The sequence below is a fragment of the Microcaecilia unicolor genome, chromosome 3 (genome assembly GCF_901765095.1).
Source record: "Microcaecilia unicolor chromosome 3, aMicUni1.1, whole genome shotgun sequence".
Taxonomy (NCBI): domain Eukaryota; kingdom Metazoa; phylum Chordata; class Amphibia; order Gymnophiona; family Siphonopidae; genus Microcaecilia; species Microcaecilia unicolor.
Genome location: NC_044033.1, coordinates 158,613,094 through 158,631,701, shown reverse-complemented (window position 1 = coordinate 158,631,701; position 18,608 = coordinate 158,613,094). Strand labels below are relative to the sequence as shown.

Below are 18,608 nucleotides of genomic sequence, written 5' to 3'. Positions count from 1 at the left end.
CAGGAATCAATGAATAATTGGTACTGCCAACAGACAGTAATCTTGATACTGCAGCTCCTATACCACTCCTGTAAGGTGTGGAATAATGTGGGAAAATCTTGCAGAGCCAACACACGAGAAGTCTCATAATCAACCTTTATCTATGCTGTACACTAGATTTGTAGCTGGAGGAGGATGATTTCCCAGAAGCCGTCCGTTAACGCTGCATTACAATGGATCAGGCTGCTTGGATTGCACAATAATCAGCTCTTAATTGGCTTTGGTATCGTGATATGTTTGTTCATATTTTGAAGTCTGCTTGCAGAAAAAAAAGAATTTTATGGTGACTAACTTGCAGACGAGCCATTAGCCTCATGGGTTTTGAGCTAGCACTTGGGTTAAATACCACTTTGCTGCAGATATTCAGAGGAGTCTATCTTGATCTAGCATAATTCTGCTATAGAAGGGATCATTTTACATCATAAAAGAAAGGAGAGACGTGAGAGCAGAGCAGGAAATACTTTGGAACCTCATAACATTATGAAAACACATTTTCAGAAATGCAGCATAACACATTTTCTATTCTGATTTAATCAGTCAAAGCAGTATCATTAGGGATGAATTTATGCATGAAGTTACCACTTACGACGGCAAACTAAACAGTATTTATGAAAGACAGAGCTGTAATTATAGCCTGAGCCTGTTATATAATTGCGTGTTGCCTATTTGCTGCAACAAGATCTTTAGTTTGTGATCTGTCACTGATATAAGGGTGCAGGCTTTTTGGAGTATACTTAGGAGAAAGCTTTTTATTTAGCTGTGTTTTTGGGAGAGGGTAAAGAAGACAGTGGTGTGTGTTGAGATGGAGGGAGGGGAAAGACAGGAACTGAAGTACATAGTGTATTTTCTTGTTATGACCTTTGGGGAGGGGGTGTTGTTAATTCTAGACTAGACTGAATGTTTTTCATAGCCTTGTAGAACCTGAATCTCAAAGAACTGTAGAAGCAACAGACTGCGGTGTCAAGAGACAGGAAGGCTCCTTCTAGTCTGAGCAGTTAGTCAGCCATTGGCATTATTGAAGAGATTGCTCCATCTCTGGTTTTGTCTTTGTTCTCAGACAAAGAAAATAGATGGAAACAGATGAATTATTGCAACATAAGCAAGATATACAAAAGTTATGCCTTTCATTTAACATTTTTTTTCTTTTTTTTTTTAATAATACTGAGGAAATATATGCTGCTTACTGTTCTTCCAGTAAGTTGCAGTAGAAGTAATTCTGCAGTGACACTGGAGACAACTTGATGTAGCATAGGTTGTGATTATGCCTTCATTGATTTGTGAATTCTTGTGACATTTCGGGGGAGGGGGTAATGGGTCTATGGTGTCATCAGGCTTTGTTTGCAGATAGGGTTTTTTTTTGTCCCTCTTCTCTCTGCCCCACCATTCAAATGGCAGTCCTCTGGCTAAGAGTCACAGATTAGGGCATCCTGTAGAATCCGATACAAATGTGGTCTTAAGTCTGCCAGTAGGTGTCACTCATGATCAATAGTTAGAATTCCCCATTTCCCTCCTGGGAGCTGTGATTGCAGCTTCCTTGGCCCTTTACTGGCACTTGGAATGGTGCTGTTTCATCACGGGACCTGCTCCACATGTGATTTTTAAAACAATAGTTTTGTCTAGCCAACCCAAAAAAGTTGGTCTGGTTGAAATAGTTCATCCAGGACCTCCAGTATTAAAACATAATCAATGTTGATTCTTTTGAGAAAGAAATTATGTCTTAACAAATAACTTCAAGCAGTTAGTTTCATTACAGTGTTTTAAGACAGAGCATGTTAATTTAATTTAATACAGAATCTTATAACCTGCAAAAAGTCATCCAATGCACAGTTCAATAAAACATTGAGAATGCAATAAACAAAGCAATCAAATTACCCCTACCAACATCCCCACCCCCTTCCCCTTTTGCTCCTTGCTACCTTTCAGCAATTATTATTGAAGACATTTTTACTCCTAGACCATGCGCTTAGATGATTCCCACTCTTCCCTAATATTTTCTTCTGCAATTTTTTCTATATTTTAACACTGTGCGGCTAGATTAAGAGCAGTGTTTCTCAACTGTAATGACACTAAACATTTGACATAGACAGCAAGCTTATACTTTTCTGAACAATCACATATGCCTACAGACTGTGAAGAGTACAAAGCAGCATAGGCATTTGGCATGCCACCTCTTTGCCTAGTTTTAATAATCAGATCAAGCTGGGGTAAACCAAACCACTGGCCAACCTGATGACTTGCTACCCTGTATATTTTCTTCCATCCCTTTCCCCACCATGTAACCTCTCTATTACCTCTGCTGGACAGATTCTCTGCTCATTTTGCAGTCTCCCACCCTCTCCAGTTGGAATCATGAGAAGGGCTTAATGAGACACCATCCCCTGCTTATGCAGGAACAATCTCCTGATGAGAGCTGCACCCTTACAGCTATGGAAGCTGCACAATATGGAGAGGAATTGGGTCAGGGTAATAGGTTGTATGGTGAGGAGAGGGATCGAGCTAGTATAATAGAGAAACTACATGCTGGCTGATATAATAAGACTGCACGCTGAGGAGAGGGATCAAGCTAATTTATTAGGGAGGCCGCACAGTGGGGTCAGCTGGTTCAGCAGCTACAGGGAAAAGAGCCTTTGGAGAGAGGGGAGAAGATGGGAAGAGTCTTTAGGGGAGAAATTGAGAAGCGGAAGTCTCTAGAAGAAGGAGTATGTGATGGGGGTAAGAACCAAGGGAGGGTATGAGAAAGGTGGAGAAAGCTATAGAAAGAGGGAGAAAGTGAGAAGGTGAAAGCCACAGGAGGGAGGTGGTGAAACAGAGAGAAAGGGTCTGGAATTAGGGGTAGATAGATGGTTTGAAGGATCTAGAGGGCATAGGAAAGGGTTAAGAAGTAGTATAAAGAGAAGATTCTGTTGAAGGAGAGAGACAGTGTAAAAATAGAGTGGAGAGAAGTTGAAAGAGAAGAAATGAGAAGCTTGATACGGGGTAAGTGAGGTAATTAGAGTTAGAGGAACATAGCTGAGGGTTTGGGAAGTGGGGAGTACAAAGAATAGAAATGGTGGACTAGGGAGTGGGAGGAAGACTGAGGGAGAATAGGAGGTTGGGAAAGGAGAAAGGGGGTGGGAGAGAGAGAGAGAGATAGACAGACAGACAGTAGGAGGGCTGGTGAAAGTGAGAGATGGAAAGGTGGAAGGTGAAAAGAAGGAGACTGAGGACTGGAGAGGGAAGGAAGGGGAGAATGAGGGACAAAACCAGAGCGTAGAAGCAGAGAAGGTAAAAATGGAGAAAAAAGATGAAAGGGAAGATTAATATCAGACAGAAGTAAAGAAGGAAAGGAAGAAGACTGAAGGTGAGAGAAAAAATGTAATAGAGACCCTGAGAAAAGAACTTAGAAGACTGACCTAAGGAGAGCGGAAAAGAGACACTGAAACCAACCTAGTTAGAAAAATAAAATGTCTAGACAACAAAGGTGGAAAAGAAAACATAATTTTAAATTTTGGGGGAGTGAAATGAATCAGTGTGGGGAAAATGTACATCTCTTCTACTGTACTTTTGTATTCTTTACAGTACAGGAGGAAATGCATCATAATTTATTTTGCCAGTATGGTATTCCTTATAGAGCCTGACTTTCTATATTAGGTGGGGGTCCGTCTTGTTCTGTATGTGTGACAGAGGTGATGGATTCTGCTAGCACATGTAGCTTCTATGTAGGGATCTGTAGTTCGTTTCCCCAACATTAGGTGTATTGGTGCTATCTTCATAGTTAAGAGTGCTGCAATTGAGTCATTGGAGTAGTGCTGTTATGGATGGTAAGGTTGATATCTATGTTTTCAATGTCGTTTTGTAGAAATGTGTGTTATTTCACATGGAGACTCATCTTTAAAGGAGTGTTGTCAAAGCACTTAGACTTACAAAGTTAGATAGGAACCTATAGAACTTTGTAAGTCTAAGTGCTTTGAAAATGAGCCCCATAGTGTCTGGCAGTGGAAGGAGAGCATATAAAGTTCCTGAGGTGACACTACAGTTAGATGTTTTTTTTTTTTAATATGGTGAGTTGTAAGGCCCCAGGCCATAGCTCCATTGTTAAGGGAATATGGAATGGATTCTGTCCAGTCCTGTACCAAAATCAGACCACTCCCATATAGAATTTGTTGAGTGATTTAAATTTCATATGTGTCAATCACTACACTCCTAAGTGGGTAACAATACAGATTAAAAATAATATGACATAACAGGTCACATATGAATTTAAAGTATGCTTGAGTTTTGTTTTGTTTTTAATTCTGTATTTATATGAATAAACTTGTACAGAAAAGCCATACAGGTATAAAAAATATATTTGTGTATTAGTCAGTATGACCTAGGATTCTAAATGATGCTTTCAATTATAATGGTAATTTTACTAGGTAGCTCAAAGTAGCTGGAGTGAGGGGGTCTTTATGTATAAAAGTCCCTTAGGGACTATGTGTGGAGATGTCATTTTGGCTTTAACTCCCAATACCTAGCTCCCCCCCACATCTGGTTGTTGCTCCTGATATGTCTGTCTAGACAGCCAGATACTTGGAATCCCCATTACATCTCATAATTCTGCCCCCCCCCCCCCAGTAATCACTGTTGTTGGTAGCCGAGTTTGAAATGTTGCTGATCTGCTCCCTTCCCTTCTTCTCACCAGCCATTAGCACCATTACATCCTGAATCTATCTCTGCTTCACCCATGATAAGCAGTGCCACAAGCCTGACCCTTTCCCAATCCTTCCATCCATTGTCTCCCAATCCTTCCATCCATTGTCTCCCTCTATCTCCCCTTCCTTCTAGACAGTTCTCTCTCTCTCGACCCATTTCCATTCAGCATGTCTTCTGTCTTCCCATCCTTCCAGTGTCTTTCCTCTTTCCCGCCCTACGCTTCCATCCAGCGTCTTCCCTCTTTCTGCCCCCTCCTTCCAGCATTTTCCCTCTTTCTCCCTCCTTTCATCCAGTATTTCTCTGTCTGACAGCTAGCATCTCCCCCAGTTTCTCTCCAGCAGCCTCTCTCTCTCTCCTGCCCATGCCCTTCTTTCTCTCCCCATCTTTCCACTCATCTCTCTCTCTCTCTCTACCCCTCTTCCATCCAGCATCTTTCCTCTTTCTGCCTCCTCCTTCTAGCATTTTTCCTCTTTCTCTCCCTCCTTTTATCCAGCATTTCTCCTCTATTTTTCCATCTGACCAGACAGGGTCTCCCCCTTGCTCCCCTTCCTTCTCCCCAGTAGCCTGTCTCTTCCCTGCTCTTTTCCATGTCCCCTCTTTCTCTCCCCATCTCTCTCTGTCTCTCCCCTGCTCTTTTCCATGTCCCCTCTTTCTCTCCCCATCTCTCTCTGTCTCTCCCCTGCTCTTTTCCATGTCCCCTCATTTTCTCCTCATCTCTTTCTGGCTGTCTCTCTCTCTCGCTCTGTACCCTCCAGCATCCTGACTCTTCTTTCTTTCTCTCCTCTCTGCTCTCTCTGGACACCTCCTTCTGGACATCCTTTCCCCCTTCCCCTACCCTTTCCAGCCATGTTTCCTCTCTCCCTCCGGCCCTCTTTGCAGCAGCAGCACCAACACAAGAAAAAAAACAAGCGCGGGGCTGCAGCAGCCTTCAGGCATGTCCTGTTGGCTCTGCTGGTCCTCTGCCCCCGGAACGAGAAATTGACATCAGTGGGGGCAGAGGACGGCAGAGCCAACAGTGCATGCCTGAAGGCTGCTGTGGCCCCACACTTGTTTTTGTTCTTATGCTGACTGCAGAGAGAAGCGGCGGCAGCGGCTCCGGCTCAGTGCGTCGCTTGTTTTTGTTCCTGCTGCTGCTCAACAGAAGTGGTGGCAGCTGCGGCGGTGGCGGAATTCAGCGGGAGACTTTCCCGCTTTGGCGGGAGTGCGGGAGATGACCCGCCAAAATGGGAGTCTCCCGCTGAATGCGGGAGACTTGGCAGGTATGGTGTTGGAGATGGCTCATGAAAGCAGGAATCTAGCAGGAGACTTGGCAGGTCTGTTTTGATAAATTACAGTGTTTGATCTATGACCTAAGTTTTAGGTAGTAAAGTGTTCTCTTGATTTCCATTCTTATTTATTTCCTAGATGAGAAGCCTGACTGTTCCAAGGCTCGCTGTGAGGTCCAGTTTTCTCCTCGTTGCCCAGAAGACTCCATCCTGATTGAAGGTTATGCCCCTCCTGGAGAGTGCTGTCCACTGCCGAGCCGCTGTGTGTGCAACCCTGCAGGGTGCCTGAGGAAAGTGTGCCAACCGGGCTACTTAAACATCCTGGTTTCCAAGGCTTCAGGGAAGCCGGGCGAGTGCTGTGACCTGTACAAATGTAAACCAGGTAACCATGGAAGATACGGAATATGTTATCCAGTATTGCACAATTCAATTTTTATTTTCCAGATGAACAGCAAGCAATAAGCTTTCAGAATTTATGAAAAGACTAGTAAAAAAGGCCCGTTTCTGAGACAAATGAAACGGGCGCTAGCAAGGTTTTCCTCAGAGTGTGTATGTTTGGGAGAGTGTATGTGAGAGTGACTGTTTGAGAGTCAGAGTGAAAGTGTGAGTGTGTGAGAGAGAGTGAGTCTGGGTGTGAGAATGAGAGTGTGTGCAAGTGTGTATGTGAGACACAGTGTGATAGAGAGTGTGTGTGTGTGGCCATCCATGCTCCTCTGTCCCCTGCCCCCTCCATTCATCCCTATCCAGCATTTCCCCTCTCTGCCTGAGGCCTGCCCTGCAATCCATGCTCCTCTGTCCCCTGCCCCCTCCATTCATCCCTTTCCAGCATTTCCCCTCTCTGGCTGAGGCCTGTCCTGCAATCCATATCCATCCATGCCCATCTGTCCCCTTCATTCATCCCTATCCAGCAATTCCCCTTTCCCTGAGCCCTGCCCTCCCAATCCATGGCCATCCATGTTACTGTGTTCCCTGCCCCCTCCATTCATCCCTTTCCAGCATTTCCCCTCTCTGCCTGAGGCCTGTCCTGCAATCCATATCCATCCATGCCCATCTGTCCCCTCCATTCATCCCTATCCAGCAATTCCCCTTTCCCTGAGCCCTGCCGTCCCAATCCATGGCCATCCATGTTACTCTGTCACCTGCCCCCTCCATTCATCCCTATCCAGCATTTCCCCTCTCTGCCTGAGGCCTGCCCTGCAATCCATGCTCCTCTGTCCCCTGCCCCCTCCATTCATCCCTTTCCAGCATTTCCCCTCTCTGCCTGAGGCCTGTCCTGCAATCCATATCCATCCATGCCCATCTGTCCCCTTCATTCATCCCTATCCAGCAATTCCCCTTTCCCTGAGCCCTGCCCTCCCAATCCATGGCCATCCATGTTACTCTGTCACCTGCCCCCTCCATTCATCCCTATCCAGCATTTCCCCTCTCTGCCTGAGGCCTGCCCTGCAATCCATGCTCCTCTGTCCCCTGCCCCCTCCATTCATCCTTTTCCAGCAAGTCCCCTCTCTCCCTTCCATGACCCCCCCCTCGCATCCATGCTCCTCTCTCTCCCATGTCCCAGCCTGTCCCGCCCTCTTCTTCTCCCCCCCTTTGCATCCATGCATCCGTTTTTGTTTTTTTTTCTTCTTTTAAAATTTACCTCCGTGGCGGTTCCGGCAGCGAAGCGTCAGGGAAGGAGGCGGCGCTCCCGACGTCTAGGTTTCCCTTCGCTGTGTTCCGCCTTCTTTTGACGTCATCCTTGACGTCAGAAGAAGGCGGAACACAGCGAAGGGAAGGCTAGACGTCGAGAGCGCCGCCTCCTTCCCTGACGCTTCGCTGCCGAGCGATGCGATTGGTTGAGTGTCATTGCTCTGCCCTCGACGTCATCACGTTTGACGCGTGGGCGGGGCAGACACAATGCGATCTCACCCCCTTCACTTTTGGCTAAAAGAGGCTTCATAGAACGTTGGAGGTGCGTTTTATATAGAGAGATGGCGCCTGTATTATGGGAATGAAGTGCAATTAGAAATGCTGCAGGAAGGCTACTATCCCTCCATAGCTTACTACATTAGATGAAGCCGTCATATAAAATATTTGCGGAGATTCAAGTCAGGTGAAGTGCAATTATATAACAGAGCCCTCAGAGTTACGCACCATTTGCACATGAATTGCACAGAAAACAGGCACGAAAGTGGAAGCAAATCGACGAGTGCTATTTGGTAGGGAGGCATGTCAGTGGCAGAGCATGTGAACGCAATAGGGATGTTCACATGGGTGGAACATAAGAGGGGCATGGGTGGTGCTGCCACTTCTGTGTCACACTTACAGAATACGGTAATGTATGCACAGCCTTGCTGCATTTAAGCACCCACAGTTACACCTGCTCTACGGTGGCTTATGTAACTGCAGGTGTCCAGATGTTTGGCACGCTGATACAAGGTCATGCTAGTATTGTCAAACAGAATCTGTGCACCCAGGTACTGTCTTGGAATAGGCTTCTATCGCGCAGTATCAAGGTGCCTAAAAGGAAGCGCCCACTTATAGAATTGCCGCCATAATCTTTCACAATTTTTAATAGCCTCATTATTGTAAGTAGAGGAGTAGCCTAGTGGTTAGTGTAGTGGGCTGCCTACAGCTCCATGTGACTTTGGGAAGTCACTTAACCTTCCATTGTCCCAGGTACAAAACTTAGATTGTGAGTTCATTAGGGACCGAGAAAACTGCCTGAATATAATAAATGTAAACCACTTGCATCAAAATCCATTATCCTCCATCTGCATTATTCCTTTCTGTCACTTTCTTTGGAGTGCATGTAGTTTAGTAGATGGGAAATTTCTGTGGCTGTTCGAACACAACTAACTGTGGACAGGAACTCTAGAGTGTTATTTTTAGAGGAAAACCTCAGGCCGATTATTCAGTCAGCTGCTGTGGCTGAATTAAATCTGGATATTCAGCATTTGTGTCCAGATAGTGCTGAGTAGCAGGATTATAATACGGTCAGCACTGGCATTAGCCTGAAAATGGCCATATTTATGCTGCCCTGTACTATCCAGATAATGTACCTTTGTATAACATTCGTCTTTCTAGCTGAAGCCAGAATGCCATAATTTCTTGATTTTTTTAGCGCTTGAGATATTTCTTGACTTCTTTAGCGCTTGAGGATAGCTCTAACGGTTGAGATGAGTGATCACAGGCTTCAAGGTTGGATCTTGCCTTTGCAGCTTTTTGATGTCTGAAAAGTCTAGGAAAAGACTTTCTAGATCTGAGTTTCTTTTGGATTCCGTGTTTAATGTTAGCTCTCACAGTTTCCTCAAGTATAACTGGACAATGTTAGGAAATCAGGTTTGTTATCTTCCTCCTCCTCAGGCTCTAATACTTTTGGCAGTCTAAACAGAATATCTGCATTCTGGTTGGTTCTGTCAGGTTTGTATTGGATCTCGAATTGGTAACCACAAACTGAGCGAGCCATCTTTGGACCAGAGTAGAAATGTTCACAGTGTCTATGTATTGTAAGGGGTTGTGGTCCGTTTGAACAATAACATTTTTTATACAACAGATACACTTGGAATATATCTGTTATAGCCTATTTTAGTATCAACAACTCTAATTTAAAAGGGCTGTAATTCTTGTCTTTGCATTCAGATCCTCGTGGCCCTCGGCTAGTGTATCCTATTACACTAGGAGGAGTGGCCTAGTGGTTAGGGTGGTGGAGTTTGGTCCTGGGGAACTGAGGAACTGAGTTCAATTCCCACTTCAGGCACAGGCAGCTCCTTGTGACTCTGGGCAAGTCACTTAATCCTCCATTGCCCCATGTAAGCCGCATTGAGCCTGCCATGAGTGGGAAAGCGCGGGGTACAAATGTAACAAAAAATAAAATAAAATAAATACTCAGTCCTCACCATTCTGCAGTTGACTAAGTACAGCACCTAAGCCGATATTGCTTGCATCAGTTGTTACTACAAATGGCTGGGTGAAGTCTGGATATATCAGAACAGTGTTGATAATGTCTTCAATATCTCAAAGGCAGTTTGACAATTGCCATCCAGATATATGGTGTCACAGGTCAGGACCGTCACTGGGTTCCCAACCCGGAGGTCAGGAGGACCCAGACAGATGGCAAACAAGTCACTCTAGAGTAGAGTAGTCTAGCAGATGGCCCTGAAAATGGCCCTTGAGTGCAGAACCGGGACCTGAAGTAGCCCTTACAAGAGCTCTTGGGGACAGGCCTGACAGAACCAGGACCTAGAGTGGCTCTGAAAAGAGCCCTTGGGGTCAGGCCCAGCAGAACTGGGATCTGGGCAAGGCACAAGATTGCAGAGGCAGGACTGGGGACAAGAACACCAAGGCTGGGCTGGAGACAGGAATACCAAAGCTTGGCAGGAGACATGAGCAGCAAGACTGGTCTGGAAACAGGAACACCACAGTTGGACTGAAGACAAAGCAAGGTAGGAACTGGAGATGGGGCAGGCAAGGCTAGAGAAAAGGCAGGGATTAGAACTGGAAACAGGGCAGGGCTTGGAGCTGGAGACAAGTCAGGGCTAGTAGCAGGAGGCAAGGCAGAACTTGGAGCTGGAGACAAGACGGGGCTTGGAGCTGGAGACAAGATGAGACGGAGCTGAAGACAGGAATGCCAAGGTGGGCTGCACCAACACTGACCAGGAAGCAGCAGTTGTGAAGGTAAAGTAAACAGGGCCCTGACATCCTAAATGGGTCGGAGGGCCTGACATCACATTGAGAAAAATAGCTGAATCACAGTTACTTGATGCTGGAGTCCACCTTAGGAGTCAGAACTCAAAAAAAGATCTAGGTGTCATTGTAGACAATATGCTAAAATCTTCTTCCCAGTGTGCAGCGGTGGCCAAAAAAACCAACAAGATGCTAGGAATTATTAGGAAAGGGATGCAAAATAAGACCAAGAATATTATAATGCCTCTGAATCGCTCTGTGGTGCGACCTCACCTTGAGTATTGTGTTCAATTCTGGTCACGTTATCTCAAAAAAGATATAGCGAACTTAGAAAAGGTTCAAAAAAGAGCAACCAAAATGATAAAGGGGATGGAACTCCTCCTATATGAAAAAATGCTGAAGAGTTTAGGGCTCTTCAGCTTGGAAATGAGACGGCTGAAGGGGGATATGATTGAGGTCTGTAAAATCCTGAGTGGTGTAGAACGGATAAAAATAAATTGATTTTTCACTCTTTTTCAAAAAGTACAGATACTAGGGGACACAATTAAATTACATGGAAATACTTTTAAAACAAATAGGAGGAAATATTTTTTCACGCAAAAATATTTAAACTCTGAAACTCACTGCTAGAGGATGTGGTAACGACGGTTAAAGTATCTGGATTTTAAAAACATCAGGGGTGCCACTGGCTTGCGCATGTGCACTCAGGATCATCAGCAGGGAAAGCGGATGCTCCACTGTGCAGAAGGCAGTGTTAAGGTAAGTCGAGATGTGGATGGGGAGCATGGCCCAGGGCCATGAGATATGACTTCTTTTTCTGGTTTGTCTATGGGCTACCTATTAGTTGATGCAGTGGCTTTGTGATTTGGGCTAAGTTTGGAACAAATCGGCAGTAATAACTCATAAAACCAATAAATTTACAGATGTCTGCAACATTGGAGGGCATTGGCCAATCTTCTAAAACTTTTGTCTTCTCTTTGTCTGTTGCTATTCCATACTCTGACACCATCAGGCTTATTTTCGAAAGAGAAGGGAGCCCATCTTTCGACACAAATCGGGAGATGGGCGTCCTTCTCCCAGGGTCGCCCAAATCGGCATAATCGAAAGCCGATTTTGGGCGTCCTCAACTGCTTTCCGTCGCAGGGATGACCAAAGTTCAGGGGGCATGTCAGAAGTGTAGCGAAGGCCGGACTGGGGCGTGCCTAACACATGAGCGTCCTCGACCGATAATGGAAAAAAGAAGGGCGTCCCTGACCGAGCACTTGAGCGACTTTACTTGGTCCATTTATTCTTATGACCAAGCCTCAAAAATGTGCCCAAACTGACCAGATGACCACCGGAGGGAATCAGGGATGACCTCCACTTACTCCCCCAGTGGTCACCAACCCCCTCCCACCCTAAAAAAAAGACCTTTTTAAATATTTTTTGCCAGCTTCTATTCCAGCCTGAAATGTCATACCCAGCTCCATGACAGCAGTATGCAGGTCCCTAGAGCAATTTTAGTGGGTGCAGTGCACTTCAGGCAGGAGGACCCAAGCTCACCCCCCCCCCCCCCCCACTACAGCTCACCCCCCTACCTGTTACACTTGTGGTGATAAATGTGAGCCCTTCAAAACCCACCAGAAACCCACTGTACCCACATGTAGGTGCCTCCCTTCACCCCTTAGAGCTATGCACCTGGGAGCAATTTGTGAAGTCCCTAGGGTGCCCAGTTGGTATCCTGGCGTGTCAGTGGGACCAGTGCACTACGAATGCTGGCTCCTCACACGAACAAAGGGCTTGGATTTGGTCGTTTCTGAGATGGTCGTTCTCAGTTTCCATTATTGCCGAAAATCGGGGACGACCATCTCTAAGGACGACCTTCTCTAAGGTCGACCTAAATTTCGCGATTTGGATGCCCCCGACCGTATTGAACGCCCATCTTGTTTCGATAATACGGGTTTCCCAGCTCCTTCGCCGGGACGTCCTGCGAGGACGTCCTCTGGAAAACTTGGGCGCCCCTTTCGATTATACCCCCCCACATGTTCCAGTAATTGACTCTCTATTTAACAAAGAGCATTTGGAGGATTTTATCTTTAGGCTGTACTTGTGTAGGTGAGTGAAAACTAGATCTAACCTTTCTAGATGAGAAGGAAAATCCACTGAGAAGATGATAATGTGGTTGAGATAGAGCAGGAGTATGTCCATAATAGAGAATGACATGGGGACAAATTTTGGCTCTGTCCCTGCCCCGTCCCCGTGGATTCTGTCTCCGTTCCCACTCCATCCTCATGGGTTCTGTCTCCATCTCTTCCCCATCCCCGCAGGCCCTGTCTCCGCCCCGTCCCCATGGGCTCTGTTCTCATCTGCAGAAGCCTCGAACAATTATGATTTTATATTTAAATCTTTTTATTCAAGCGTAAAAAGGAACAATGTGCTGTGTATAAATTACAAATAGAAAACAATAATAACAGCGAGCATCTATAATAACCTTCCTCACCACCACCCTCTACCCTTCCAACCCCAAAATAGTTAATTTATACTACCCCAAGGAATCCTAATCCACCCTGTTAAAATGTTGAGGGGTACAAAATACAACCCGTTCTGTATGCCCTAGCGGGGGAGAAATATGCCCTATGAAGCACTGTTATGATTTTTTAATCTATGGATGAATAAGAAGTCATCAACAATCTCAGGATTCAGTCTAGCACTCCTGTCTTCCACAGTTCTTCCTGCATCACTCAAATATAAATAACATTCCAGTTCATTAACAGGCTTCAAAGTACAAAATCACACAGGGACAAAGTTTGTCCCCATCCCTGTAGGCCCTGTTCCCATCCCCGTGGGATCTGTCCACGCCCCGTCCCCGCAAGCTCTGTCCCCGTCTCATCCCCATCCCCGTGTCATTCTCTAGTCCATAATGTACTCATTCAGAACTATCTGCATTAAACAGGAGAAGGTTGCCAGGGTATTACACAGCTCAAATGGCATTTGCAACCATTCAGATAACCCAAATGGGGTTGCAACTGCTGTCTTCTTGGCATCCTGTGCTTCCATTGCAACTTGAAAGTACCCAATGGTCAGGCCCAGGGATGAGAACTACTTAGCTCTGCTAATAGTGTCCAGGGATTCCTCAGTCCATGGCAACAGATATGCATCTTTGATGATGACCTGGTTTAATTTGTGATAATCGCAGCAGAAAGGTATTCTGCCATCTTTTTTTCCTTATAATTACCGCAGGCAATGACCATGGGCTGTCGCTGTCACGAAGAATTCCCTGCTTTACCAGATCAGCTATATGCCTTTTATATTCATCATAAATTCGCTGGGATACCCTCTGATGTCTCTGTTTTATAGGTTCATGATTGCCGGTGTTTATAGTATATTTCACCACCTCTGTGTACCCTATGTCGGTTCATGGTTTGAAAAATACTTGTTGATGCTTGCTCAGGAGAGCCTTTCAATGGTCAACCGCTGTTTCACTTAAATCGGCCCAGTTCACCTTCACCGGGATTTCTACGGAATTATTTTTATGAGCTGCAATGTGCCGCTGTTGTACTTGAAGCAGTGGTTTCTCCTCCTGTACTTGCTCCTCCACTTCTGGTAGTGGTCTAATCTCTCAAGGGCTAAACAGCTGTGGACACAGCCGCATCACTTTGCTACTGATAATTCATAACTCAACCCGGAACTTTCCCTCACTTTGCCGCAATCAACAGCCCATTAGGGTATGTCACATCAGCTGTCGAGGTCACCACTACATTTGTGTGCAGGGTAGGTGGACACTCACTGACAGATGCCCAAAAGTATTTTCTTTGACATGGGTGGTATTGCTACTTTGTGCATGCTCATCAGTTTCACTAAGCCCAGTCTTCCCTGTTGTTGTTCATATTCTTCATTTTGCTGCAACTGGATGCAAATCTTTCCTGGAGGGCTCACAGTAGCATATAAAGGAATTAAGGTGGGATTTGTACCTGGGTGCTGTTGTTTAAATTCCACTGCACAGACCACTAGGCTGCCCCTCTGATCTGCAAGTACATGTTTGTGGCCATTTTTGTACAAATGATGTCAGACAGGTGTTTTGTGCCTGTTTTTTTGGTGTTCATATTTTGGACATTTCATTTTAGAGAATAGCTGTTCATTATGGACATTTTCAGTGCAAGAATGTCCTTCTCTCAAACAGGAAGTCCCAATTCTGACTTGAATGTTCTTTTGAAAGTGTCCCTCTATGCTATAATAGCAACTGGCGCTCAGATTCTGTTATAGAATGCTGGTGTAACCTGATACTGACATTCCTAATATTTAGGCACCCACAGTAACACCATCTATAGAGCTCATGTAAGTACAAGTGCCTAAATCAGTGGCGTAGCTACGTGGGGCCACAGGGGCCTGGGCCCCGTAGATTTGGCCCTCGACCCCCCTGCCGATGACCCTCTTGACCCAACCCTCTTGCCGCCAACCCGCCGTCGCCTACCTTTGCTGGCGGGGTCCCCAACCCCCGCCAGCCGAGGTCCCCAACCCCCGCCAGCCGAGGTCCTCTTCTTCCTTTGTTCTGTTTCTGAGTCTGACGTCCTCACAGAAACAGAACGAAGGAAGAAGAGGACCTCGGCTGGCGGGGGTTGGGATCCCCCGCCAGCAAAGGTAGGCGACTGCGGGTTGGCGGCGGGAGGGGGGGTTCAAGAGGGTCGTCGGCAGGGGGGGGGTCAAAGTTGGTGGTGGCGGAGGGGGGTCAGCAATGGCGGGGGGGGGGGCGGCGGTGCCAGGGGGGGGGCTAAAATGTGCCCTCTCACCTCAGGCTCTGGAGCCCTGTCCCACCAAAATCTGGCTACGCCCCTGGCCTAAATGCAACTAGAACATGTGTAACTTACAGTTTTCTGTAAATTACATACACAATTGGGAGCCCCGCTCATTTTCTACCCATGCTTCTACAGTGGGGGAAATAAGTATTTGATCCCTTGCTGATTTTGTAAGTTTGCCCACTGACAAAGACATGAGCAGCCCATAATTGAAGGGTAGGTTATTGGTAACAGTGAGAGATAGCACATCACAAATTAAATCCGGAAAATCACATTGTGGAAAGTATATGAATTTATTTGCATTCTGCAGAGGGAAATAAGTATTTGATCCCTCTGGCAAACAAGACCTAATACTTGGTGGCAAAACCCTTGTTGGCAAGCACAGCGGTCAGACGTCTTCTGTAGTTGATGATGAGGTTTGCACACATGTCAGGAGGAATTTTGGTCCACTCCTCTTTGCAGATCATCTCTAAATCATTAAGAGTTCTGGGCTGTCGCTTGGCAACTCGCAGCTTCAGCTCCCTCCATAAGTTTTCAATGGGATTAAGGTCTGGTGACTGGCTAGGCCACTCCATGACCCTAATGTGCTTCTTCCTGAGCCACTCCTTTGTTGCCTTGGCTGTATGTTTTGGGTCATTGTCGTGCTGGAAGACCCAGCCACGACCCATTTTTAAGGCCCTGGCGGAGGGAAGGAGGTTGTCACTCAGAATTGTACGGTACATGGCCCCATCCATTCTCCCATTGATGCGGTGAAGTAGTCCTGTGCCCTTAGCAGAGAAACACCCCCAAAACATAACATTTCCACCTCCATGCTTGACAGTGGGGACGGTGTTCTTTGGGTCATAGGCAGCATTTCTCTTCCTCCAAACACGGCGAGTTGAGTTCATGCCAAAGAGCTCAATTTTTGTCTCATCTGACCACAGCACCTTCTCCCAATCACTCTCGGCATCATCCAGGTGTTCACTGGCAAACTTCAGACGGGCCGTCACATGTGCCTTCCGGAGCAGGGGGACCTTGCGGGCACTGCAGGATTGCAATCCGTTATGTCGTAATGTGTTACCAATGGTTTTCGTGGTGACAGTGGTCCCAGCTGCCTTGAGATCATTGACAAGTTCCCCCCTTGTAGTTGTAGGCTGATTTCTAACCTTCCTCATGATCAAGGATACCCCACGAGGTGAGATTTTGCGTGGAGCCCCAGATCTTTGTCGATTGACAGTCATTTTGTACTTCTTCCATTTTCTTACTATGGCACCAACAGTTGTCTCCTTCTCGCCCAGCGTCTTACTGATGGTTTTGTAGCCCATTCCAGCCTTGTGCAGGTGTATGATCTTGTCCCTGACATCCTTAGACAGCTCCTTGCTCTTGGCCATTTTGTAGAGGTTAGAGTCTGACTGATTCACTGAGTCTGTGGACAGGTGTCTTTCATACAGGTGACCATTGCCGACAGCTGTCTGTCATGCAGGTAACGAGTTGATTTGGAGCATCTACCTGGTCTGTAGGGGCCAGATCTCTTACTGGTTGGTGGGGGATCAAATACTTATTTCCCTCTGCAGAATGCAAATAAATTCATATACTTTCCACAATGTGATTTTCCGGATTTAATTTGTGATGTGCTATCTCTCACTGTTACCAATAACCTACCCTTCAATTATGGGCTGCTCATGTCTTTGTCAGTGGGCAAACTTACAAAATCAGCAAGGGATCAAATACTTATTTCCCCCACTGTATGTGTATGCCCCTTTGCAAATATGCGCTAGGTAAGTTAGACATGCCATTGCAGAACAATATTTAGACACCCTGCTGGCACTTTTCCAGCTAAGTGTATATGTACACGTGTGCTAGCATTCTATACATTTACGAGCACAAGGGATGTGTAAATACTGACGACTAGACTATACAATTCTATTTCAGTATTTCTATACCACCTTTAGGGCCCTTTTTACTAAGGTGTGCTAGCATTTTTAGCATGTGCTAATGCTAGAGACACCCATAGGAATATACGGGTGTCAGTAGCATTAGTGTGTGCTAATTTTTAGAGCACGCTAAAAATTCTAGCGCACCTATAGCACGGCTTAGTAAACAAGGTGGTTTATAGCAAAAGATTATATCTCAATCAGATATGATCTACATTATTCCCTTAAATTTTATAACATAGTACTTACAGCACAAACAAATGAGTTTTTAAGGCTTTTTCGAAACAGAAAATAATTAGATATTTTCCACATTGAAAACAGTATGTTATTCCAAATTTTGGATCCTGAAAAGAGACAGTTCATTCCCAAATCGACTTCAAATTTATCCCCTTCATTGAAGGAATATCAAGTGTTAAATTCTTGGTACTTCTTAAATGTCCTCTCAATCCCAGAGATGGTAATAATTTTATCACCGTATCTGAGTTCATTCCCTAAACACGTTTATGAACTTGGCAAGCTATTTTGAATTGGATTCACATTCTCTAATTTTAGCCAGTATAGTTGTTTTAAAAGAGGGCTTACTTTACTAAATTTACCTAACCCACAAAGCAACCAAGCAGCAGCGTTTTTCAAAAGCTGCAATTGACAGTTTCTGATTATTCACTGTAAGATATAGAGAATTACAATAGTCCAGTAAAGGAATCAAAAATTGCTTGTGTAATTTTCTGGAATCCCAATGGACACAAATATGATTTTATAACTCTAAGCTTATGTAAATGAAAGAAAAACCTTTTTACTTAAGCACTTATCTGGTTTTGTACATAAGATGTGAACCTAATATTATTCCTAATACTTTAGATGTTGAATCAATTTTTAAAGATGCTCCAGAGGAAAGAGATACTTTTTCAGAAGCAACTTTTGAATAATCCCCAAGCCATACTAGTTTGGTTTTCTAAGTATTAATTTTAAGATAGTTTATAGTTGCTCATTCCTCTATTAGTGCTATATATTGTTTTAACAAAAGTACTGTTTAAAGTTTTCTGTATTGGACATAGAACAAAAATGTCATCCGCATAAGATAAAGAGAAAATATTTAAAGATTGTAAATACCCTCCAAGATGACTCATATATATGTTAAAAAGCTGTGAGACAAAAGTGAGCCCTGAGTAAGTTATACAATACCAGCACTACAGTTTAGCACGTAAGTGCCTGCTGCTCACTATAATTTTAGCTTGCAACTGCTTTGGCATATAAATGCAAGGGGGAGGAGCATGGGTGTG

At 45.1% G+C, this 18,608-nt stretch overlaps 1 protein-coding gene across 1 annotated transcript in view; it reads left to right on the top strand.

Annotated features, from left to right (window-relative positions):
- The window catches only part of CRIM1 (cysteine rich transmembrane BMP regulator 1), an 882,829-nt gene that overhangs the window by 420,366 nt on the left and 443,855 nt on the right, over positions 1 to 18,608 (top strand). Inside the window, exon 3 of the mRNA XM_030196525.1 lies at positions 6,118 to 6,360. Within this exon, the coding sequence (XP_030052385.1) occupies positions 6,118 to 6,360 (243 nt within the window). The remainder of the gene's footprint in view (positions 1 to 6,117; positions 6,361 to 18,608) is intronic.